Source organism: Peromyscus maniculatus, chromosome 4 (genome assembly GCF_049852395.1).
Source record: "Peromyscus maniculatus bairdii isolate BWxNUB_F1_BW_parent chromosome 4, HU_Pman_BW_mat_3.1, whole genome shotgun sequence".
Taxonomy (NCBI): domain Eukaryota; kingdom Metazoa; phylum Chordata; class Mammalia; order Rodentia; family Cricetidae; genus Peromyscus; species Peromyscus maniculatus.
The window spans coordinates 62160498-62185649 of NC_134855.1; the positions used below are offsets into that span (position 1 = coordinate 62160498).

The window sequence follows — 25152 nt, forward strand, 5'->3', positions numbered from 1 at the left end:
GTGTCCTGGAACTGAAATTGCAAATAGTTGTGATTTGCTGTGGATGCTGGGAATTGAATCCAGGTCTTCCGGAAGGACAGCAAATGCTCTTTACCACTGAGCTATCTCTGAAGCACCTAGTGCTACATATTTTTTTTTTTTTTTGCACATAAATAATCAAGATAAGGATTGTGGCAGATAAATTGCATTTGTGGCCCTCAGTTAATGGCTCTCTACCCCATAACTTCATAGTGGCTTTTCACTCTAAATCTAGATTTCACCATGCCAATTGCTGAGAGGAAAATGGTAAACTTGATATAGGCAGACATGAGAGAAAGAGGCTGTGTGCTTAGAAAAGAGATCATCCTGGTGGCATAAGAGACATGTAGAGAGTGCCGAAAAGTGTGACGCAAGGCCATCAAAGGCCAGTCATCCCCCAACCAACCCGCTAACTAAGGAAGATGCATTCATATGCCCAGGGAAGTGTGGGAGCCCGTTCTCGGGTTCCTCTTGGCTTTACCCAGCAGGTCCGCATAGAGGATGATTAGGACCACGGGTCTGAGTGCAGGTGTCTGAGATGGTCTGCACTTGGCTGTGCTGGGGGAGGAGGTCTTTTGCTCCACCCCTTGGCGTCTCTATAAAAACCCTGGGGCAGAGACAGTCGGGGCCCGTTGGAAAAGGTTCCAGGCCTTCTCGAGGCTATCCTTTATTTTCTATCTGTTTATCTCCGCAAGATTCTCCGCAATAAATCCTTCTAATATTTCCTGCTGCTCACACTCAAGAAAACTCTGGGAAGCTGTGGGGTTGGTGTGTAAACACCCCACAGGGAAGCTGAGCTAGTTAGGCCAGCAAGACCACTGGCCAATCCTGTGACTGAGGGGGAAAAAATAAATGGTCGCTGTTTTTTGTTTTTGTTTTTGTTTGTTTTGTTTTGGTTTTTCGAGACAGGGTTTCTCTGTGTAGCTTTGTGCCCTTCCTGGAACTCACTTTGTAGACCAGGCTGGCCTCGAACTCACAGAGATCCGCCTAGCTGTGCCTCCTGAGTGCTGGGATTAAAGGCGTGCGCCACCACCACCTGGCAGGTCGCTGGTTTGAAGCCACTAAGTTTAGAGTGGCTTATTCCACAGTATTAAGTAGCTGATGCAGGAAGCATGGTAATTCTTGTTTACCGACATCGAGGCAACTAATAATACCCATAGGCAAGCGAGAGAAGAAATGTCTGCAAGTTTTATTTGTTGAGTCTGGTAAACCTGAACCATCAAGCGGCAAAAACGGGTTTAGAGAGCATGCCGATGCCATAGGGTTGGTGGGTGAAAACAGTTCCCTCTGCCAGATCCTAAGGCTGGAAGTGGCTAGGGAAGGCAGTGGCAAGGTAATAACTGGATGAGCTGAAGCCTGGGTGGCAGGGCTTACTCAAGCCCGACTCCTGCCTGTCTCAGGCCCTGGGGTCGTAGACCCGGCCCATGAAGACTGGGAACTTGTGTTGCTGGTCCCAGAGCAGGAAGAGGAAGGGTTGCTGCACCTCAAAGATGATTAAGTTTCGGGCCACAGAGAGAGCAGAGGCTCCAGCTGCCTCCACACCTGTCTCGGTTAGCTCTAGCACCGTCTGGTGTTTCATGGCAGACACCTGAAGATCTGGGTCCTCAGTCAGCCCACACAGGTTGAGATCGTAAGTGAAGTCAAAGAATTCTAGGACAAAACAAGAGAAAAAAAAAAATCAGAGCCCGGGGGTGGTGCACACCTTTAATCTCAGCACTTGGGAGGCAGAGGCAGGTGGATCTCTGTGAGTTCCAGGCCAGCCTGGTCTACAACCCAAGTTCCAGGACAGCTAGGGCTACACAGAGAAATCTTGTCTCGGAACAACAAACCAACCAACCAGAGATCAGCAGGAAACTCTTGGTGGGTGCAGATTCTGCTCTTAAATTTCCTGGGTTAGCCTCAAATTCCTCTTGTCTTTCCCTTCTCAGACCCTACACCATGCCTCCTGGTCTTGTAAGTGGGAACCCGTTAGGGGACCCAAGCACCATTCTCTGCCCACCACCAACTCTCCCCTGAAAAAATGACTATTACTTCCTTATCTCCAAGGACTTTGGAAAATAAATAGAGATGGACAATATGCTATAAAATGAGACCATATGAGGGTATAATGCTGGTAAGAAATGTATTCTGGTCTCTGTCCTAAATTCCTGACAAAGAACTCCTAAAACCTCAACATTTCCTTAGCAACAGATGTGCTAGTCGCACATTTTGTTTAAGTATTTGAGGTTTTTTTTTTTTTTTTTTTTGGTTGTGGTTTTTCGAGACAGGGGCTCTCTGTGTAACTGCCCTGGCAGAACTCTCTCTGTAGACCAGGCTGGCCTCAAACTCACAGAGATCCTCCTGCCTCTGCCTCCCAGGTGCTGGGATTAAATGCTTGTTCCAACACTACCCAGCTAATATTTGATTTTTGATCTATGTTCCTAAAGCCCTTGCAATTCCTCAGCAGCAGGAGCACTTGGTGTATCTTTTAGTCTATTATTTGGTTTCTGATCCTGGTTTTAGAAAATAGGATTATATATTAGGTGGTCAAGTTGTCAGAACAGGAAATGAGTAACAGATCTAGCTAGGGATAAAATCAAAGGTTAGAAAATGGTGCTTCTAAAGTCTCCCTAAAACTCAGAAACCCCAGACTCCTATCTAGATGGATTTCAGCTTATTCTGTGAGGTGGCTGACTAGTGGATGTGGCCAGGAAGTGAATGTCCACAGCCCATTAGGGTCTCCTGTTCCAGTGAAGCCCAGTAGAAACATCCCAGAGAGCTGGAGATCTGGACTGGTCTTCTGGTTTGACTCCAACTAGTTCAAAGGTCAGACATGCAAACTTTGGGTAAGTCACAGGGAGTTTCTGAGTTTCAGTTTTCTCAGTGACTTCATGGGCTAAAGCAACTCACACAGTTCAGGCGTAAGCTTATGTTACAGGTGAAGAAAAGCACTCTAGAAGGAGAGAAACATTTTAGTACCATCTTTCCTCTCTCCCTCATGACCTGGGAGTAACCTGAATCGGCCAGGGCTCACCCATTTTCTCCATGATGGACAGCATGTCTTGGTTGCTCTTTACTTTGATTCGGGGCATCATCAGATAAGTGGGCTGGTATCTAGACAGCTCCAGCTTCTTCATGATGGCCTTGAAGACAGTGGGGGTGAGTGCCTCTTCCATATCTTCAAGCCTGTGCTTCTGGCTCTGGGGCACCATGATCACAAAGCTCAGGTTGTGAGAGAGCTGCAGTTGTCCCACCTAGAGAGTATGGGATACACCGTATTAGCTCTTCCAAGCCAAGCTCTTTTCTTTCCTCCTCCCACCCCCTGTGCCCCAAGACTGTCTTTTAGTGTGCACTGATTCAATAAGCACCAGCCAGACCTGACTACCATGCTGTGCCATGAAATAGGGATGCCAGTTGGTCAGACTAAAGTGCACTGGTCCTGGTGAGAACTGGAAGAATGTGCACAAGTTTTGGATCATACCCTGACTCGCTTTGTAATAACAGAGAAGGGGGGTGGGTTTTTCCCTCCCTCCCTCCCTCCCTCCCTCCCTCCCTCCCTCCCTCCCTTCCTTAAATAGGGTCTTATGCAACCCAGGATGGGTTCAAACTAACAGAGGATGACCCTGAACAACTTCAACAACAACTCCTTCTTCTTCTTCCTTCTTCTTCTTCTTCTTCTTCTTCTTCTTCTTCTTCTTCTTCTTCTTCTTCTTCTTCTTCTTCTTCTTCGTCCTCCCCCCCTTCCTCCTCCTCCTCCCCCCCTCCCCTACCCCTGTTTTTCAAGACAGAGTTTCTCAGTATAACAGCTCTGGCTGTCCTGAAACTTGCTTCGTAGACCAGGTTAGCCTTCAACTCACAGACATCTGTCTGCCTTCTAAGTGCTGGGATTAAAGGGGTGAGCCACCACCACCTGGCTGATCCTAAACTTTTGATCCCCCTGCCTTCACCTCCTACATGCTAGGATTACAGGTACATACCACCACAGTTAGTTCTATGAGTTGCTGGGGATCAAACCCACAGCTTTGTGTATGCCTGGCAAGCATTCTACCAACTAAGCTTGAGATGTAGTTTATTTAAGCCCTGTTTCTTTTCTATTTGAAGTCATCTCTAGATTACTTCCAATACAGAATAAAAAACTGCCATGTAAATAGTTGCTATACTGTATTGTTTAGGGAATAATGGCAAGAAAAAAGTTTGTGCGTGTTCAGTATAATTTTTTCTCAAATGTTTTCTGTCCATGGATGCACCATGGATATGGAAAGCTGGCTCAAAAAACCCTTCCCAAGAGACACAGAGATACATACAACCCAGTGGAAAGGTCAGGAATGCTTAGGCACTGGACTGGGAGAATTTACTAACTAGAATCTTTTGGGCTCCATATTCTTCTTTTCCTTCCTTCCTTCCTTCCTTCCTTCCTTCCTTCCTTCCTTCCTTCCTTCCTTCCTTCCTTCCTTCCTTCCTTCCTCCCTCCCTCCCTCCCTCCCTCCCTCCCTCCCTCCCTCCCTCCCTCCCTCTCTCTCTCTCTCTCTCTCTCTCTCTCTCTCTCTCTCTCTCTTTCTTTCTTTGTTTCCTGTCTCTTTTTTTGTTGTTGAGATAGGATTTCTCTGTGTAGCTTTGGTGCCTGTCCTGGAACTCACTCTGTAGACCAGGCTAGCCTGAAACTCACAGAGATCCACCTGCCTCTGTCTCCTGAGTGCTGGGATTTAAGGCGTGCACCACCACCACCTGGCTGTCTCCTTTTTTTTGACAGGGTCTTTCTATTATATAGCTCTGGCTATCTTGGAACTTGATATGTAGACTAGCCTGGCCTTGAACTCACAGAACACTATCTGCCTCTGCCTCCAGAAAGCGAGGATTAAAGGCATGCACCAGGAAGCCTAGCTTGGGCTCCATATTCTATTTTTCCTCCCTCTGTAACCACTAGAATTATATTGTTCAATTTCTTCTAAAGAACTTAATTCAGCCTGTTGTGGTGGCACACACCTTTAATCCCAATACTTGGAAGGCAGAGGCAGATGGATCTCTGTGATCCAAGTCATCCTGGTATAAAGAATGAGTTCTCATGAGGGCCAGTAGCTACACAGAGAAACTTCGTCTCCAAAAAACAAAAAAAACAAAACAAAACAAAAAGAATTAAATAAATTTAATACCTGTGTTTACATATACTTAACACATATCTGCACCTACACAGCAATACTTCTATAAGTATACTTATGCATATGCATACTGTATGAAGTGTCCACACACAGAAGACATAGCAAGCTACCAGTGTACCCAGAGTGGTGGCTGCTAAGAGAAAGAGATGCACAGAATTAAAACAAGACTCACTTTTTGCCATTTGATGCAGTGGAGATGAATGAAGAAACTTTAGAATCGTGTCTAGACTCATGTCTTCCAGCCTAAAATTCCCTGCCTCCAAAACTAGAGAGAGGAGAAGGAGAAAAGAGCGTGGGGCCACCAGATGGAAGAAACAGAAATGGGGAATTTGCAAGCAGGCACTCCATACTGATAAGGCCGTTGTAGTAAGGAAGTCAGGACACTCAGATATGTCTGAAGCAGGAATGGAATGAGCCAAGAACTTACCCTGGCCTTCAAAGTCTGGTCGCTGAAATGGGCCATAGGGTACTTTTTGCTACTCATCATGGGCACTTTAATCACAGAGTTTTTGTAGAGGAAAGACGCCTTCGTTGTTTTTTCATCAAATGTTTTCTTCCACTTGGCTAAAGGAAGAAAGGGTGGCTGTAACGCAGGTAGGGACAAAAAGGTGTTAAAGGCCCTGTTAGGGAAGAGGTAGGATGGTCACATAGGAATGTGGCCGTGGAACTCTGAGGTTGGTGGAATGTGGAGACAGGATGGGATGGGAGGCAGGACTGCACTAGGCACACTACCTGCCTGCTGCTTTCCTTACCACTCAAGTAGACAGCGTTCAGCAGGACAAGGCGGGTGTCGGGGGGCAGGCTGTCTAGCAGCTGGCTGATCTTGTGGTTGGTGTTCTCAGCCACCCAGGTGTTGATGAGTTCTAAGTTAGCATCACTGTCTGGGCCCAGGACTCTAGGGCTGCTTCCATACAGGCTCTGAGAGGCATTCACATAGGTGTCCCTTATGGCCAGGTCTGAGGGGCAGAACAAGAGAGGCAAGTATGAGTCCTCTGAATAATCCAACCCAAGTTCAAAGAGCAAGTCTGGGAGTGAGCACACTTCCCATGTGTTTTATTAGTTTTGCTTGTTTGGTTTTTTTTGAGACAGAGTCTCACCATGCAGCTAGGGCTAGCCTAGAACTCATGTAGACCAGACTGGCCTGGAACTGACAGAGATCTGCCTGCCTCTGCTTCCTGAGTGCAGAGATTAAAAACCATCACATCTGTCGGGGTTCCCGTGGTTCTTCTTGCTCACTCCAGTGAACACTCTAGCATTTTGCTGGAGTAGGGACCAGCCCACTCCTCTATTATGTGCAAATCTATTATATGCAAATTAGACTTAAGAAAACAAATCCTGAACTAAGAGCAGCAAAACTACTCCTAGGCACCCCTGCTGCTTCTGCTTGCTGGTGACTAGTGCGTGGCTAGACAACCTTCTGTGATGTTGCTTGCACTTGACTTTCCCCTCTGTTCTTTCCTTATTCTGCAGGAACAGACCCTACTTTTTAAGCCTCAGTGGAAGTTCATGACAAGACTTCCTGACTTTTGCTCTCATGGCCCAAGTCTACTGGAGAAAATGTGAGTGCTTGGAAGAATAGACTGTTTTACTGAACTAAATAGATCAAAGTATTTCCCCAGGCTTGGCCTAAGACTCAGAACCTTTGCAGAAATATGGATGTGGGTGGGCAGGATGCAGGATGCCCTAAAATACTGAATGTGGTGGAATTGTCCATTAACTGAACAAAAGACACCACAAGTTGTAAGCAGATAAGTAATGTAGTATGTATTGAAACCCCTGAGTCATATATATATATATATATATATATATATATATATATATATATATATATATATTCATGTCAAAAATATATATATTCATGTCAAAAAGATACATTTTAGCCAGGAGGCAGTGGCCCATGCCTTTAATCCCAGCACTTGGGAGGCAGAGCCAGGCAGATCTCTGAGAGTTTGAGGTAAGCCTGGTCTACAGAGCGAGATCTAGGAAAGGCACCAAAAACTACACAGAGAAACCCTGTCTCGAAAAACAAAAACAAAAACAAACAAACAAACAAAGATACATTTTAATGTCAGGTGTGGTGGAGCATGCCATTAACCCAAAAGCTTGGGAGGCAGAGGCATGAGATCTTTGTGAAGTCAAAGCCAGCATAGTTTACACAGTGAGATCCCATCAAGGGGGGTGGGTGGTGGAGATTGAGATATTAGGCAATCTCCTTTCCCTTTTTCTTTATTTTTCCTTCCCTGCATTTTCACAATTTTCTACAAATATGGCTTTCATAGTTAAAGAAAAAAAGACAAAGCCAAGCATGATAACACATGTCTACAATCTCAGCAAGCTGGACCAGAAGACTGCCACAGAAGTGAGGCTTTAATCCTAGCACTCAGAGGCAGAGGCCAGCCTGGTCTACAGAGCGAGTTCCAGGACAGCCAGAGCTGTTATACAGAGAAACCCTGTCTTGAAAAGAAGAAAAAAAATTGAGGCTACAAAGAGAGGCTCTCTCAGGAAATGAGTAAACTGAGGAGGAGGGCTGAGAATGTAGCAGAGCCCAGGGTCTAATCCCACGTACCTCAGAGAAGGAAGGAAAGACAGGAGGAAATGTGTTCTTATAAAAGTAAGAAGGGGCCGGGCGGTGGTGGCGCACGCCTTTAATCCCAGCACTCGGGAGGCAGAGCCAGGCGGATCGCTGTGAGTTCGAGGCCAGCCTGGGCTACCAAGTGAGCTCCAGGAAAGGCGCAAAACTACGCAGAGAAACCCTGTCTCGGAAAGCCAAAAAAAAAAAAAAAAAAGTAAGAAGGGAAAACTGAAAGAGAAAGTGGGCATAGGGGTCAAGCCACATGAGGTAGTGCGTAACCCCAGCACTTAGGAGGCTGGGGCTGCAGGAGAACTGGAGTTTGAAGCCAGCCTTGGCAACATGGCAAAAACCCAAGAGAGGGACTAGATAAAATCTATGATTTTTAACCTTTGAAAGCAACAGAGCTGTATTTTCTAAGTCATAAATGGGCTCTGGCGAGGCAGGCGGGAGCACTGAGCCCGGCTGGTCCACTTCCCTCTCATAGGAAGGACATCTCCCACCCCCACCAGCCATTCTGATGCCCCACCCCTACCAACTCCTGAGCAGCTGTGCAGAAATAGTCAGCTCTAGGGTACCAAGTTTACAAACAACTGCGTCCGACTATTTGTAAAGGTTCTTACTATTATCTACTGCTGGCTGGTATTATCTACCTAACATAAACACGTAAATGATAACAAATTCATAGAACACAAAAGTACAAAGGATGAGTCTGAAGACTCCCTGGACCCAAAACTTAGCAAAAAAAAAAAAAAAAAAAAAAAAAAAAAAAAAAAAAAAAAAATCTTTTGCTTATTTTATGCTTCTAACTCTAACCTTCTGACCTCTAGAGGTTTCCAGCCCTGCTGTTAACAGTTAGGTAGGACTTTCTTATTCTAAAGAGCAGACAAATGCAAATGATTTGCCCAGGTCTCACAGGGAGGAGAGTCTTGCTCCTGGAGCCACTTGAAACTCCTGCTGAGGTCCCCATCTGCTCTTACTCACCCCAATACAGCCCCCCCCCCCTTTTGCAGGCTTTCTCTTCCAGAATCCTCTACAGCTCACTGTCTGCCTTGGACACTCACCTGGGCTGTGGAAGATCTGCGACACAGAAGTGACACCTTTGGATGAAAAGGACTTCAGAGCCTGGTGGACACAGGCAAAATCCGTGGGGTAGGAAAGGATGCTCTCTAGGTTGCTCTTAGTGCTGTCTCCAGCCCCTGCAACAGAGGACAGAGAGGGAGAGAAGAGTTCTTGGGGGAGGAACGAGAGAGCCACTATTTGGGACTAGGGTCAAGCACTGGCTGGAATGGAGGCTGTTTCCCCCCTACAGTGGGGTTTCAGGGCATCAGAACTGTGTTCTGGAAGACAGTTCATGTGTCAGGAAGAAGGTGGTGGGCCGTGCTGAGTTGTCCTACTAGACTTCCCCAGGGCTTCAACTATTCTCCTTCCCTGGTTTTCCACCTTTGTTCAACTATTCTCCTTCCCTGGTTTTCCACCTTTGTAAATCCCACACATCTTTCTAACCACTGCTCCACATTAACTCTGATTTAGATGCCTTGGATTTACAAAGGGTCATCCTATAAGCAGAGGCATTTGATCACTATTGTAAAAGAGGATGGATAGTCTTCATTATTAAACACTTACTGTGCATGTCTTCTCTGCTACAACAGCTAAAATTTGTTGAGAGCATTTCTTCTAGTTCAGGTAGTCTAATGTTTCTCCTATGGTTATCTTATTAAATTATCACCAAGCCTTTTCCATAGGATACTCACTTTCCTACCATATAGAGGGGGCCCCTGGAGTTTCAGAGACTGTCTTATTAATACATTCAAGGCCACAGAGCTAATAAGTGAAAGATGAATGCAGGATTTGAATGGAAATGAACGAAGGAGAACCAACTGACTAGAAAGGACCTCCCAGGAGACTTTGAGGATGTCTGAGGACAGTCTGGTTGCCATACCTGGGGAGTTGGGTGCTACCAGCATCTCATGCTAAGATGTTAGGATTTGGGATCTTGTATGTGTAGTCTTGAGGAGCCTTCCTGGAATTTTCCTTGCTGGGGTATGAGAGGTTTCATCTCTCTCTCTCTCTACTGCCTGTGGTAATTTGTCATTGCCTTTCCTAGCAGAATCATTCTCATGAAGGGAGAAGGTTTTTTACCTCCTAGGGAGTCAAGGCACCACACTGTCTGATTCTTGGCTTTTGGAGGTAGATATCACTATCCCTACTTAACTGTTGAGAACTCACACTCAAGAGCGCCTAAGTGAACTGCCCATGGCTGCATACTTAGAAAGTGCATTACCATGATTCTGTCTTAGGTCTACCACTGATGATTTCATCTCCCTTATCACCTTCCACTCTTTGAACCATGACTGGTGACTGGGACCTTATTTTATATGTTGTTAATAAGTCCATAGGGTTTTATAAGCAACAGTTCCTAATTAAATCATTATTAAATAAAGCAACGTTCAAGAATGATGACCTACCACCCCACCACGTAGCCCATTTTACAGCTTCTTTCCAGAGACATAGCCTCGCAGAGATGTGTGATTGGTGATTCCTATGAAAGGGTCCCATGTACAGACAGAAGTCAGAGTCTTACCAAGAAGGACTTGGGTGAGGAGGCTGGCAATGCTGAATGGGGAAAAGGCCATGTTGGTTTCAGCCTTCTTGGTAGCTGAGAAGGCGTGGTAGAGCTTCACAGAAAAATCTGTCAAGGCCTCCGACAGTGTAGCCTCTGAGGACTCTCTGTCTAAATCAGAGCACTGAGCAAGTGGCCCTGAACAGAAGGGCTCAGCAGGAGCCTGGGTGGGAGAATCTGTGGTTGTGGAAGGTTGGCTGGGAGGATCCACGGGGGACTGGCTGGAAGAATTCATAGTGGGCTGGCTGGGAGACGCTGTGGGTAGCTGCTCAGCTGGTTGGGTGTGCTTGAGGAAGGCTTGCGTAGTGTTAGCTGCATCTTTGGTGGATACAGTGTCAGCTGTATCTTTGGTGGATACAGTGTCAGCTGCATCTTTGGTGGATACAGTGTCAGCTGTATCTTTGGTGGATACAGTGTCAGCTGTATCTTTGGTGGATACAGTGTCAGCTGCATCTTTGGTGGATACAGTGTCAGCTGTATCTTTGGTGGATACAGTGTCAGCTGTATCTTTGGTGGATACATTGGTTGTTGGCCAGGTAGAAGACTGTGCTGTATGCTCAGTGAGATTCAAGGGCTCATCTTTTTCAGGGAAGACTTCACTGATTGCCTCTTGAGTGACCAGTGGATCCTGGGTGCTGTGGCTGGTAGTTTCCGGACCTGAGAAAGCTCTATCCTGTGGTTCAAGAAACAGGGTTTCATTTCTTAGTGAGCCATATTTCCCTCAACCACTCCAAGCAGGAAGACTGTGAACACATTGTACCAGCTGCTTTTGGTATAGCCTGGCAGGTGAAGGGCCATCCCCACAATTCCTTCAGAAATAGGGAATGCTGGGGAAATTCTCTACAGGAGACATGAGGTAATTCCAATTTGGTTGTCAGTTATCTGTGTCCAGTGACGGCCATGGGAGAAGCTGTTTTCTTGTAATTATATACTTGTTTTGACTCACTTGCCCAGGTAGTATAGACATTTGCATTTGCCAGCCTTATTTTAGGACTGCAGATTTTCAAAGAGTAGACGTGGTATAGCAGTGGGTATTGAAAACAATTAGTACACCAGTAAAGGAAAGGAAGAATGGGTATAAATTAGGCGCAGTGGCACGACCTGTAACTCCAGTCATCTAGGCATCTGGGAGGTGGAGAGAGGAGGATCTCTTTATGCGGCAATGTTTTCAGAAGCGGGAAGGAAAGTGTATAAAATACTGATCCCTTGCTCAATCAGACATCATGTGCTGACTCCCCAAGGTCACCCAGGATGCCAGCTTTCCAGCATTACACCCTGTTCATCCACCGGAAGCAAGCGCCCACTCTCACATGAGTTTACTTTTTATCCCTGCCCTCCTAGGCCACTGGGACCACAGTGCTGTTCACCTTGGTGCGAGCCCAGGTCTGTCTGGATGCTAGTCTTCTTCCTTGCACCCCACTTTCTATAGACCGTGACCTGGAAGAGCCTGTCACAACAGCATGGGGGGTGGGGGGTGGGGGGTGGGGGAGGCAGGTTTCCACAACTTGGGCTTGTCCTGCCTTCTATGATTCAGCCAAGCCCGGCTGGTGAGCTGGGTGGAGTATTCTCCCTTTTATATAATTGGGTTAAGGAAGCCTGGAGAGGGGTCCAGCCCAAGGCCATTCAGCTAATGTATCTTCCAATATAGAATCCAAGTCTTTCCTAATATGCAACGGCTAGACCTGAACTTAAGAATCCCAGGAGGAGTTTTCCTTCTTCGCCAGGGCCTGAAGGGTTAATCCTCACCCCCCCCCCCCCCACCTCACAGAGGGACCACTTACCCCAGGCAGCAGCAGCAGCAGCAGGAGGGTCAGCGGGGTCAGCCTGGAGGCCATCTGGGCAGCGACGTCAGCTGCGACCTGCGAAGCCAGTTAGCCTCAGAGCCAGCCGTGAGCCTTAGGAGTTCAGGGGGGGTCCACCCCATCCCCGGGCCCGCCCCCATTCCGCTCCAGGCCTCGACCCTTCTTAGTGTGTTCCCGCCTCCTCCCTCTGGGGCCACCTTCTCCCTGGCTCCACCCTCTGTTTTGTTTTCCCCAAACCGCTTCCCTTTCCCGGCACCGGCTGGCCCTTCTCTCCCTTCACGCCTGGGTCTCAGTCCATCTGTTCAATCTCCCGGGTCCCGCTTAACTAAACAATAAGCCAGGGGCAGCAGGAGAGGAGGGCCAGGGCGAGCTGGGCAGCACAGCTTTAAGGGAGGAGGAGGAGGAGGAGGAGGAGGAGGAGGCAGAAGGCTCAAGAGGAAGCAGGCCCATGGAAACGGGCAGAGATAACAAACAAGGGGCTGGAAAGTGGGGGCGAAGGGGGTTGGAGACCTCCCTGCCAAGCCCTCATGACTTTGTGTTCCTCCCCAAGAGCCCCCATTACAAAACCTGGTCCCAAGTTCTTGGTCACTAGGCAGCTTCAGGGCGGACTGAGTGGACAGTCGCAGAGGGTCAGTGAGGGTGGGGTGTCGGGGGCCAGGCTCAGCTATTGGCTGGTTCAGGACACTGCCCAGTTAAAAATTAAGGATGATTGATCACTAGTGTGAGTTCCCGTAAATCAGCTGGGACAAACCGGGTCTGGCTCCGTGGGCCAGGCTAGGAGTTTAGCCCGGAGCTCCTCCCGGATTGGGGTGGAAATGGGGTAAGATGCACAACCAACCGCTCCTCATGTGCCTCATGGATCAAGATAAAAGCAGAAGAAACACAAACCGTGCCCAGCATTTTTGGATGAATGGGTAAAGTAACCCTTTAGAAATAGGCCGATAGTTAAGACACCAACCCTTAGAAGCGGTTAAATGTCTGGCCTGTCCATTGCTGTCATTTGGAGATAAGCCGCAGGATCCTCCCCATCCCTATACATAATCAGCTGATCCAAGTCTGAGAAACAGGGATCTGAGGCTCCGAGCTGAGCCCTAGTTTCAGTACCTAGTGCCACACCAAACAAAACAACCACAAAAACCAACAACTAAAACAGAACAACCATCCCAAACCAGCCAACCAAAATACAAATCCTGAGGCCCATGTATTTGCGATTGAGTTGTCACAAGAAGCCTGTTATGGGGGAATCCAGGTAAGTTAGAATTTTAAAGTAAGTCCCATGCAGTCTTGGAGGATGCTGGTGATAAAACGTTTTGCCATTGTTGTGTATCTAAAATTCAACTTTGACTGAGCAGTCTGTTTGATGTGCTGAATCTGACAGTCCTGTGTCCTCTGCAAAAGAAAGGCTGTTCTCTCCAGTAACCGGATGTAGCTGTGAAGTTCTGTGACCACCTAACTGCAGACCTGACCTCTGCTTCGGTTTGCCTTCTTCAGGTTAGCATGAGATCTGATACTCAAAGAAACTTGGAAGACGGGGACAGGAGAGGAGAGCACTCGTATGTCTTCCAGGGGACCTTAGAGAAGACTCTGTGCTTCATTTTCTATAGCCACTTGGGAGGCTCCTAAACCTTAAAGAAGTCCCATCGTATCAGAGTCGCCCTTCAAACAGTTGCAGGCAAATTCCACTTTATACCCCAACTGATGGTCTTGGGGTACACTGAGCTGTGGATTCTGGGAAATGGCTGAGTCAAACTAAAAGCCAATATGTTCACTGTGTTCTTGCCAGGTCTTTACCTTTGTCCTCTCATTTAAGTCTCAGGACACCCAGGAAGCAATTACTAATGTTAACTACATCTTAAATGAGGTATTTATTTATTTATTCATTCATTTTGTATTAAATGAGTCGGGGGGGGGGCTGGAGAGATGGCTCAGGAGTTAAGAGCAATTGATGTTCTTGCAGAGGATCTGGGTTCAGCTCCCAACACCCACTTGGTAGCTCACAATCATCTGTAACTCCAGCTCTAAGGATCTAATGCCTTCTTCTGACCTCGGCAGGCACACATGTAGCACACATATATACACACAGGCAAATGTACAGTATTTGTACACATAAATAAGATAAATAACTGGATGAATAATTTAAGAATGAGGTTCAGCGTAAGTATTAGATCCACCCAAGCTAACAGTGTTATGGTTTGAGTCTGAAAGGTTACCCACAGATGAATCTGTGTTGAATACCTGTTCCCGCCAATAGCTGGTGGCCCTGTCTTTGAAGGTGGCAGGACTCCTAGGAGAAAGAAGCTAGTGGATGGGAGGAGGTAGCTTTTGAAGGTGACTGCCTGGCCTCTGAGTCTGGCTAATCTGTCTTCACTTCCTGGTCTGCTGTGAACAGCCTCTGCTCCATGCTTTTGCTGCTTACCATGCCCTTCCCACTATGATGGACCAAAACTCTCTGATATTATGAACCAGAATAAACATTTTCTCCCTGAAGTTGACTATGTCAGGCATTTTGGTCACAGAGACATGAAAGTAACTAACATAGAAAATTGGTACCAGAGTAGGGTAATTTCTGTGACCAAATCTAGCAATGTGTTAAGTAGGCCTTTGGAAGTGGTTTGGGGGGAGAATAAGGAAGAGCTAGAAGACGAAAGCTGAGGAAATGCTACACTATTGTAAGCTCTACTCAATGGGCTATTTTGGTGGAAGTTTGGAAGACTAGAAACACCAATCAATATGTAGACAGTAAAGATAGCTCATGAGGTTTCTGATAGTAATAATTCCATTGAGAAATGGAGTATGTTCTGTAGTAAGCTTTCTTGTCAGAACTGCCAGCCCCCAAATAATGACCAGAGACTTAATTATGAAAGCTTGGCCTTAGCTTAGGCTTTTTAAAAACTAGTTCTTATAACTTAATTAACCTATTTCTATTGATCTACATTTTATCAAGTGTCTCAGTTGCCTTTCTTCTGTCTCATATGTCCAACTTGTTTTGTCCTGCTGGCGTCTCAGGCCTAGATTCATCCCTCTGACTTCCTCTCTCTGCCTGGAAGTCCCGCCTATTCTCTCCCGCCTAGCTATTGGCCAGTCAGCTCTTTATTACACCAATCACAGTGACACAGCTTCACACAGTGTAAACAAATATCCCACAACAATGTCCAACGTGGCAAAGAATTTGGCTATGTTCTGTTTAAGTCCTGAAATTGTGAGTGGGACTGGACTGAAAAGTAATAGACTAATTCATTTGGTAGAACTTTCAAGACAGGTCATGGCATGGTTAGTTCTGGCAGGTTTTAGTTAGGTTTACAGTGAGAATCAGGAACAAAAAGACCGGCAGAAAGATATAAGAGTCCAGTGTGGCAGGGTGGTGGTGGCTCACGCCTTTAATCCCCAGCACTCGGGAGGCAGAGCTAGGTGGATCTCGGTGAGTTTGAGGTCAACCTGGTCTACAAAGCAAGTTCCAGGAAAGGCGCAAAGCTACACAGAGAAACCCTGTCTCGGAAAAAAAAAAAAAAAAAGAGTCCAGTGTGTCTAGGGAAAGACCATGGATTGTTTAAAGTTGCAGACAAATCAAGTGCAGACAAAGTGGCTATAATTGTTAAAGAGATCAGTGCCATAGAAGAGAAACTGTACTCCTTGCACTGGAACAATAGGAAAGGTGCCTGGAGGGTGAGACTCCATCCATCAAAGGCTGATCCAGAGCAAAAAAGTGGAAAAACCATTTGAAAGACTTCCTTTTCTTTTTTTAAAGTTTTATTTTTATTTTTGTGTTTGTGTATGTGCATGCACGCACACCAGTGTGTGTGCAGAGGACAGAGATCTCAGATTCCTGAAGCTGGAGTTACATGTGTTTTAAGTCACCTGATGTGGGTGCTGGGAATTGAACTTGGGTCCTCTGCAAGAATGGTGAGCACTTTTAACTGCTGAGCCAACTCTCCAGCCCTGAAAGATTTTCTTTTAAAAAAGATAGAGCTTAAAGGCTGTCACACTCAAACATGGCCACCTACGAAAGTGTCTTCCTGGGTTATGCTATCTAGGAACTCAGCAGAGGCCCAAGGGAGCCTGGATACTATTGGACCTGACAGTGGAACCTGATGTCATTTGCATAGATTTTGTAGGCACAGGGAATGAGAGTTTTGTGGTCATGGAAGCTTGCACCCAGATGTTTAAGGAAATCCTGGGAGGCCAGGTATATGTAGCAAGCTCAGAATCCTGCAGTGAATCCCTGAGAGGCCAGTGCATGAAACTGTAAAGGTAAATAATAAGAAACCTCAAGATGTAGATGCCATAAATGTGTGGCATCTGATGAAAAAAATTGCAGGCACCTAGTGAAGCCAGCCCAAGAGAGAATCCATTTATAGTACAAGTAAGAAGACCATAGGGGTAGGTATGCCTGTGGTAGTTTGAATGTAATGGGCTCCTAGAAGCTCATAGGTAGTGGCACTATTAGGTGTGGCCTTGTTGGAGGAAGTGTGTGGCTTTGACATCACCTATGCTCAAGCTACGCCCAGTGACAGAGTTCACTTCCTGTTGCCTGTGGATCAAGATGTAGGACTCTCAGCTCCTTCTCTAGCACCATGTCTGCCTGCACTTAGCCATGTCCCACTATGATGATAATGGACTAAACCCCTGAAACTGTAAGCCACCCAATGAAATGTTTTCCTTTAAAGAATTGCTCTGGTCATGGTGTCTCTTCACAGCAGTAGAAACCCCAGCTAAGACAATGTCCAAGCCTGTCAAGTTCAGATGGTGCCACTACATGCCTGGGATGCTGGACAAGGAGCTACAGGATTTATCATCTACCCCACTGGCTTCAGTCTCACTTGGATCTAGTATTTCCTTGCCACCCTCCTGCAGATTTTAGGGACTCCTGAAGTTGTACTAAATTCATTTTGCATTCTGAAATGTCCAGGGGTAGGATGTTATGGTTTGAGTCTGAACTGTCATCCATAGACTCGTTGCTTGTTCTCTAGCTGGTGGCACTATTTTGGGATGGTGCAGAACCTTTAGGAGATGGGACCTAGTGGGTAGAAGTAGGCGCTAGGGCTGAGCTTTCAAAAGTTACACCCAACCCCTAATTTCAGTTCATTTTGCTGCCTGGTCTACCACAGTGTGAAGAGCCTCCACCTCATCCCCATCACCTTGGTCAGACATACCCTGTTATGTCGTGTCTGCTTGGATGTAATAAAAGTCTCTGAAATTGTGGGCCAAGATGAATAGTCTCCCTTTAGGTCATCTGTGCTAGACAGTTTGGTCACTGTTAAGTAAAAGTAACAGGCATACACCGCTACTAAGTGTCAAAGGTAAGTTTGGACCAACTCTGGCTGGGGTTGAAATCCTTGTAGTTACTAGCCCCTGCTAGGGCCAATCTCTAGCAGCCAGCAGAATGAGACCCTGCAGTCAGCTCCAGTGTCCCAGTACTTTTTGGCTGAAGTTTCAGGGTGAACAGTAGAGAAGGAGAGAGATTTTCTCTGTTCGTAGATCTCTTTCCTTGAATATTTTGGCTACCACTATCTGTGTACCCTGGTCATTCACAAGGTTTCTGCATTGTTGGAGCAGCTTTCTTGTTTAATGAAGCTGGAGTTTCAACTGACTATGTCACCATGTTTACAGAATTTCTTCCTAGTGTGAATGATCATTTATCCAACATGTGTAAAGTTGTGAATTTGGTTCTTCCCTACTGGGGGCAGGTATTTATGCTTTGCACACTTATCTGTGCTTTGTATGACTGAGCTTTGTCTCTGATTTCCTACCACATACTTCCTTGTGTGGAAGCCACAGTGTTGACAGTCACAAGTAAAAGTTTGATGTGGGTTCCTGGTGTCATTGTTACCACAGATGATATCTGCACTTAATACTTATATGGATCACTGTCACCTCACATGGGTATTTTTCTGCTTAGCTCTACAGAGACCAAGCCTTTCTGGAAATCTTCCTTTAGAGTGCTCATTCACAACCCTTCTGTTAAAACTCCTCTTCTTTTCTTCCAGGCAGTCTCCAGCTGGTACCAAGATGTCGATGGAGATGAGGAATGAAGACTGAAAATTAGGTTCAAATATTTGCTGAGACAAACTTTCCGATCCTGAAAACCCTAAAGGGCCTTGTTTGCAGCACAAAACTTTTTAGAGTAGAATAGAAACATTTGATGACCCCTACACAGACATTCTAAATTGGTTCATTAATTTATCTAAGGTTATTTTATTCTTTCAAGGTTACCAGTACAATATCATATATGTGCCTTGTAAACCTTTTAAACAAGTCAAAAATTTATAAAACTGAGTCATTGCAGACACAGCCACTTTTTAACCACTCCATGTATCTCCTTCCAGGATCTCTTATTTATAAAAACATATATAGCACACGTTGTAGAATATTATTTTAAGATGTGTTACATTGGTTTGTGCTGGGAAACATTTGTTTAATGATGCAAAGATGTGTTGCATTCCTTTCTGTTGCATTTGTTTAACTCTGTGAAGCTGTGTTACTGTGCCTGTCTAAAACACCTGATTGGTCTAATAAAGAGCTGAACAGCCAATAGTGAGGCAGGAGAAAGGATAGGCAGGGCTGGCAGGCAGAGAGAATAAATAGAAGGAGAAATCTGGGAGGAAAAGAAGAAAGAACAAGAGAACAAGGAGAGGAGGATGGTCAGCCACCCAGCCACCCAGCCATCCATGGAGTAAGAGTGAAAGTAAAATACACAGAAGTAAGAAAAGGAAAAAGCTCAGAGGGAAAAAATAAATGGCATAATTTAAAGTTAAGAAAAACTGACAAAAAACAAGCCAAGCTAAGGCTGGGCATTTATAAGTAAGAATAAGCCCCCATGTGTGATTTATTTGGGAGCTGGGTGACAGGTATCCCCAAAGAATAATAAGAATAAAAAACAGCCAACAACACACACATAATTATTATTTGCTCCTTTCTTCCTTCCTTCCTTTTTCTTTTTTCTTTTTCCCTTCTCTCCCTTTCTCCCCATCCCTCACCATTTTTCAGAAAGGGTCTCATATAGCCTTGGACTCAAACTTGATATATAAGATGACTTGGAACTTCTGATCCTTTCTTCTGTCTCTACTTCTCAAGTGCTAGGATTTTAATAGGTTTTGTGCTTCCACGCCCAGTTTATGTAGTGCTAGGGATTGAACGCAGGGCTTTATGCATGCTAAACAGACACTCTACTAATGGAATTATATCTTTAGCTCCCATAATAACTTTGTTTCTTATTTAATAAGGTATCATGAGAATTTGACTGAGTAATTATAGGTAGCTCTAGCTCATTCTTTCCAACAGTTATACAACATTCCATTGTATGGATGTATCACAGATTATTTTTTTGATCTCAGGCATAATGAAATTTGAGTTGATTTACAAACTAGCCCTAGCTTCCTGCTGATCCCAGAAGGTTTTGTCAGTTGCTTATGTTGACTCTTCTTGCCCAGCAGCTTACCTGATGTCTTTGTTGCCTTCTTAGGTCTAACGTCGGTCCCAGCAGCTGGTTGTCATCTCTTAGGTCAAGAGGTCCAGGTTTGGCTTGTTCATCCAGATGTGAATTTGGTCTTTGTTGTTGTAAGGTAATCTTTTTGTACACTGTGAAGATGTGTCTTTGCTAAGGCACCTTCTGGGTAGTTTAATAAAGAGCTGAATGGCCAATCACTAGGCAGGAGAGGGTAGGTGGGACTTCCAGGAGAGAGAGGAACTGGGAGAAGAATCTGAGAGGCAGGGAATTTACCAGTGAGATATGGAGGAAGTCGGCTGTACAATACTAAGGGGAGGTAACTAGCCGTGTGCCACAGTGTAGATTAATATAAACAGGCTAATTTAAGTTTTAAGAGCTAGCAGTCCAAAGAAAGTCTGACTATACTTTGTACTACTTATTTTTCTATAGCTGTGTTAAAACACAACAATCAGTTCAGCTTAATAGATGTATACCCCCATGCCTGGCCCATGAACTTATTTTTGAAACTAAGCATGTTTGTGGAATCACTTAGAAATAAGTTTTATTTTCTGATGAAACATGTGTTGCAATGGCTATCTAGAGTCTTCAAGTTTCTATCATTTAAAACTATTTATGATGAAATACAGTTCAGAAGTTCATGTTAATTCATAGGAATAGACATGCAGTTTAATCAAAAACAATAATGGTGACATCTGTGAACCATTACTCTGGTTAAGAAACAGGGTATTGTTGACATTCAGCAGTTCTTTCTTTTTCTTTTCTTTCTTTTTCTTTCTTTCTTTCTTTCTTTCTTTCTTTCTTTCTTTCTTTCTTTCTTTCTTTCTTTCTTTCTTTCTCTTTCTTTCTTCTTTTCTTTCTTTCTTTCTTCTTCTTCTTCTTTTTTTTTTGTTTTTTTGTTTTTTGTTTTTTGTTTTTGTTTTTTGAGACAGGGTTTCTCTGTGTAGTTTTTGTTGCCTGTCCTGGATCTCACTCTGTAGACCAGGCTGACCTCAAACTCACAGAGATACACCTGACTCTGCCTCCCGAGTGCTGGGATTAAAGGTGTGCACCACCACCGCCTGGCCTTGTCAGTCACAATTTCCACTGCTGTAGGACACCAACCATTCTAATGCTATTGCAAATACCTTCTTTCTTCCTTCCTTCCTTCCTTCCTTCCTTCCTTCCTTCCTTCCTTCCTTCCTTCCTTCCTTCCTCCTTCCTTCCTTCCTTCCTTCCTTCCTTCCTTCCTCCCTTTCTTTCTTTCTTTCTTTCTTTCTTTCTTCGCTCTCTCCCTCCCTTCTTTTCTTTTCCCCTCTGTGGTGATGGAGATTAAATCTAGGGCCTACATGGTAGACAAGCACTCCACCACTGAGTTACATTTTCAGCCCTTGGGTGTTTGTGACAGTCTTCAGTAACCCTGGTTGGTCTTCAGACTGACTGTGTAACCAAGGTCGACCTTGAACTTCTGATTCTCTTCACTTCGCATGTGCTGGGAGTACAGGCACACACCACCCCACGTGGTTTGGCCCTTGAGTGTTTTGAGACAGGATCTCCCTATGCGGCAGGCTGGCCTCAACCCCTCGAGCCTCCTGTTTCTGACTCCTGAATGCTGGAATTAGAGGAGTGCACTATGTGCCCCAGTTTCTGCCATGCCAGGGACCAAATTCAGGGCTTTGTACATGCTAAACAGGTCCTGTCCACTGAGTTATACCCCCAGCCTTGGCTTTGAAGTTTGTTTCACAATGTGTATTCCTGGATATCTGACTTCTTTCACTGAAAATTACACTTTTGTGCATGCATGTTCATGTGCATCCATGTGTGTGGGTGGACACATGCTTTTGTGCACATACACATCAGGGCCAAAGGACAACTTCAGATGTTGTTCCCAAGGAATCATCCTTGCCAGCCTGGAACTCCCTAGCTAAGCTGACTAGTGAGCCCTGTGGTCATCATATCTTTTCCTCCCTAGCGCTAGGATTAGAAGCATGTCCCCCCAACTGGTTTTGCTCTTTGTCTTTTCACTTTTTTTAAAAAAAAGTAATTCTCTCTCTCTCTCTCTCTCTCTCTCTCTCTCTCTCTCTCTCTCTCTCTCTCTGTGTGTGTGTGTGTGTGTGTGTGTGTATGTGCCGTGTGTGTTTGGGCGCCTGCTGAGATCAGAAGAGTTCACCAGAATCTCCTGGGACTGGAGCTACAGGTAGTGATGAACTGCCCAACATGAATGCTGGGAACCCAACTTAGGTCCTGAAGACAGCTAGAGGGAGTTAATTCTCTTCTGCCAGGTGGATCTTAGGGATCAAACTCAGGTCATTAGTCTTGGCAGCAAGCTCTTTTACCCCATCGATCCACAGTTGGCCCCATGCCCATCTTTTTAAAAGTGGCTTCTGGGGACTGAAGTCAGGCCCTCTGTTTGCAAGGCAAGCACTTCACCAACTGAACCATCTCCCTCGCTTGCTCCCTCGCTCGCTCGGCTGTCTTTAAAAAATAAAATCAACGGTTACAGCGTGTGGCTGCGGTTTATTTTCATTTCTGCATACTTTGCAGTTACATTTCTTCTCGTTAAATTGGAAGACACAGAGTCTCACTGCGTTTCTCAGGCAGTCTTCCTGCTGTGGCCTGCCTCAGAGCTGGGACCGTTGATGCAGGTGATGCATCCCATTACACCTTGTTAGTTCTCAGCTAGTTTAGTGTTCTGCAGTTTTATCTGTCTTACTGTTGGTAGATGTTTGGGTGTCTTCCGGTTGCAGCCTGTTTTGTGCAATACTACTCTGGACCTAATTGCCTTCAGCCTGTTTCTTTAGGGCTTACGCACAGGAGTATCATGGCTAAGCGATGGTTATGCGGCCTCAACTTGACTAACATTTCCCAATGCATCTTTCCCAGGGTTGGCTCTCCCGGTTTACAAAAGCACTGTGATCATTCTTTTTATTTTCCTCCCCTTCCTTTTTATTTATTTGTCTCAGTCTGCCCTTGAGCCCCTGATCCTCCTCCTGCCTCTACCTGCCAAGTGCTGTGATATTTGCAGTCTATCACCACACCCGGCAAAATTTGTTTGTATTTTGAGGTGTCTTTCGAGACAGCATTTCTCTGTGTAGCCCTGGATGGCAAGCTAATCTCAAACTGGAGATTTTCCTGCTCCAGCCTTTCCAGTGCTGGCTTCCAGGCATATACCACTAGAGTGGGTATTCATGGGGGCGCATTTTATATGTTCACCTGGTTATGCCAGTGTTCTGCTATTGGGCCAAACATTCCAGAGGAGTCTCTAAGGGACATTTTAATAATTCTGTTTATTTATTTATTTTGAGGCAGGGTCTCACTGGGTAGCACTAGTTGGCCTGGAACTTGCTATGTAGACCAAGGTGGCCTCGAACTCACAGAGTTCCACCCGCCTCTGCCTCACAATGCTTGGATTAAAGGCGTGTACCATCATGCCTGGATTATTTATTTATTTTTTAAGATTTATTTTTATTTACGTGTGTGTGTGTATGCCACGTGTGTGCAGGTGCCCATGGAGAGTAGAAGATGATGCTGAATACCCTGGAGCTGGAGTTACAGGTAGTTGCATTTATTTATTTATTTGTGGGTCCTGTGGGTCCTGAGAATGGATTCCAGTCCTTTGGGAAACAGAAACAACTGCTGAACCACCACTCCAGCCTCTTTTTTTTTTTAATTTATTATTTATTTATTTGTTTGTACATGCATAAGTCAGAGGAAAACCTGCAAAAATTGTTTTGTTTTGTTTTTCTTCTACCAATGTGAATCACAGGGACAGAACTTGACCCACTGAACCATCCAGTTCAGGGTGGTTTTTACATGAGCTTCACATTTGAGGGAATCAGGTTGCCCTCCATGATACGCGAGGGTCTTGTCCAGTCAGCTAAGGTACTAATAGAACAAGCCCCACACGGCCACCTCTCCAGCAAAGAGGAGTTTTGCCAGGAGACTGCTTTCGGGTTAGCTTCCACAGTCACGGGAGCCAATTCCTTAAAATAAATTTCTTTTCTATATATACACATCCTGTTGGTTCTTTTTCTATGGAGAAACATGACTAATACAGGCCAAACACTAAGGCGCCATATTACGTGCTGTCCTGACAGCTGGAGACGATCAGGGGGCTTCACAAGGCTTGTGGCAAGATTCCCTTCCGGTCTGCTCCCTTGGATAAGGCCTCTAGCTGATCACCTTCCTTGTCAAGGGTATCAGGTATATTCCTGCTTATCACTGAGCACTGGATTTCAGTTCCCTGGCAGCCTGTAGGATTAGTCAAACAAGTGCCATCCCGGACTCTTGTTATTATGCTGTCTGAATGCCACCAGCCCTAGCTGTTTATTCTGTGGCTGAGAGTCCAGCCCCTGTGTGGTCCACTGTGACGGGGTTATCCACATCCATGGGAATAGCTATCTGTGGCTAATCAACCACCACTCATCTTACTTATCCAGTGTCTGGTAGTGCATGTTAGACCACCCTCTAAGAGGATGAGAATCTCATCCCCAGCGTGAACAGGAAATGCATAGAACAAAAGCTGCTATTTCTTGGGGCTGGAGAGTTGGCTCCACAATTAAAGCATTGGCTGGCTTGAGTTCCCCACACTCACTTGCTCGTAACCACCTGTAACTCCAGTTCTAGGGGTCCAGTGCTCCCTCGGGGCCTCCATGGGCACCTGTGCTCCTGTGCACATACCCCCCCCCCCCCCGCCCCCACAGACACACGTTGATGTGAAAATCACACCTCTCGTCTTAAAGGGAATAAAAAAGATCCTTATTCTGGAGCTATTTTGAGTGACAATGGCCCTGAAACACAGATTTAGAATACTCCAAATTCCATGTTCTCATGTGGAAGCAGTTTCACGAAGTTTTTATAGTTTTATAGAACAAAAAAAAGAGTCATAAAACAAGACAAGTTTAAAATGCACTGGTAGGCACACCAGAGGGGCAGATACATGTGTGTGTGTGTGTGTGTGTGTGTGTGTGTGTGTGTGTGTGTGTGTGTGGTTGTTGTTGTTGTTGTTGTTTCTGTTGTTTGTAGCACGAACCTTAAAAGGCCTTATTAATAAAAACAAATCCAGTGCCAGGTATTGGGGTGAACGCTGGAAGATCAGAGAGGCAAAACAAGCCACAGCCACCTCACCTTGCCAGTTCCTCAGCAGATCCTGTTCCCTCAGACTGGAAGCCTCTGAGTCCTCATCTCCAAATGGATCTCAGCTGAACTGCTGCTCTAAAGCCTAAAAGCTTAACCAAGCTCTAGTTTCTGGTCCTCATGCCTTATATACCTTTCTGCTTTCTGCCATCACTTCCTGGGATTAAAGGTGTGAGTCATCATGCCTGGATGTTTCCAATGTGGCCTTGAACTCACAGAGATCCAGATGGATCTCTGCCTCTGGAATGCTAGGATTAAAGGTGTGTGTGCCACCATTTTCTGGCCTCTATATGTAGTGGCTGTTCTGTTCTCTGAACAGTTTATTGGGGTGCACAATATTTTGGGGAACACAATATCACCACAGTTGTTTGTATGTATTTTTTTTTAAGGATTTATTTATTATGTATAGAGTGTTCTGTCTGCATGTATGCCTGCAGGTCAGAAGAGGG

At 45.5% G+C, this 25152-nt stretch overlaps 1 protein-coding gene across 1 annotated transcript; it reads right to left on the minus strand.

Moving 5' to 3' along the window:
• Window positions 1-1184: 1184 nt before the first annotated feature.
• Window positions 1185-12852, minus strand: Serping1 (serpin family G member 1). The gene is made up of 8 exons (XM_006989640.4): window positions 12715-12852; window positions 12127-12204; window positions 10307-11018; window positions 8787-8921; window positions 5906-6109; window positions 5581-5717; window positions 3032-3251; window positions 1185-1668 (listed from the first exon to the last, which is right to left on the minus strand). The coding sequence occupies exons 2-8, from the start codon at window positions 12178-12180 to the stop codon at window positions 1415-1417; spliced, it is 1716 nt and encodes a 571-aa protein (XP_006989702.2). The 5' UTR covers window positions 12181-12204; window positions 12715-12852; the 3' UTR covers window positions 1185-1414.
• Between the last annotated feature and the right edge of the window lie 12300 nt (window positions 12853-25152).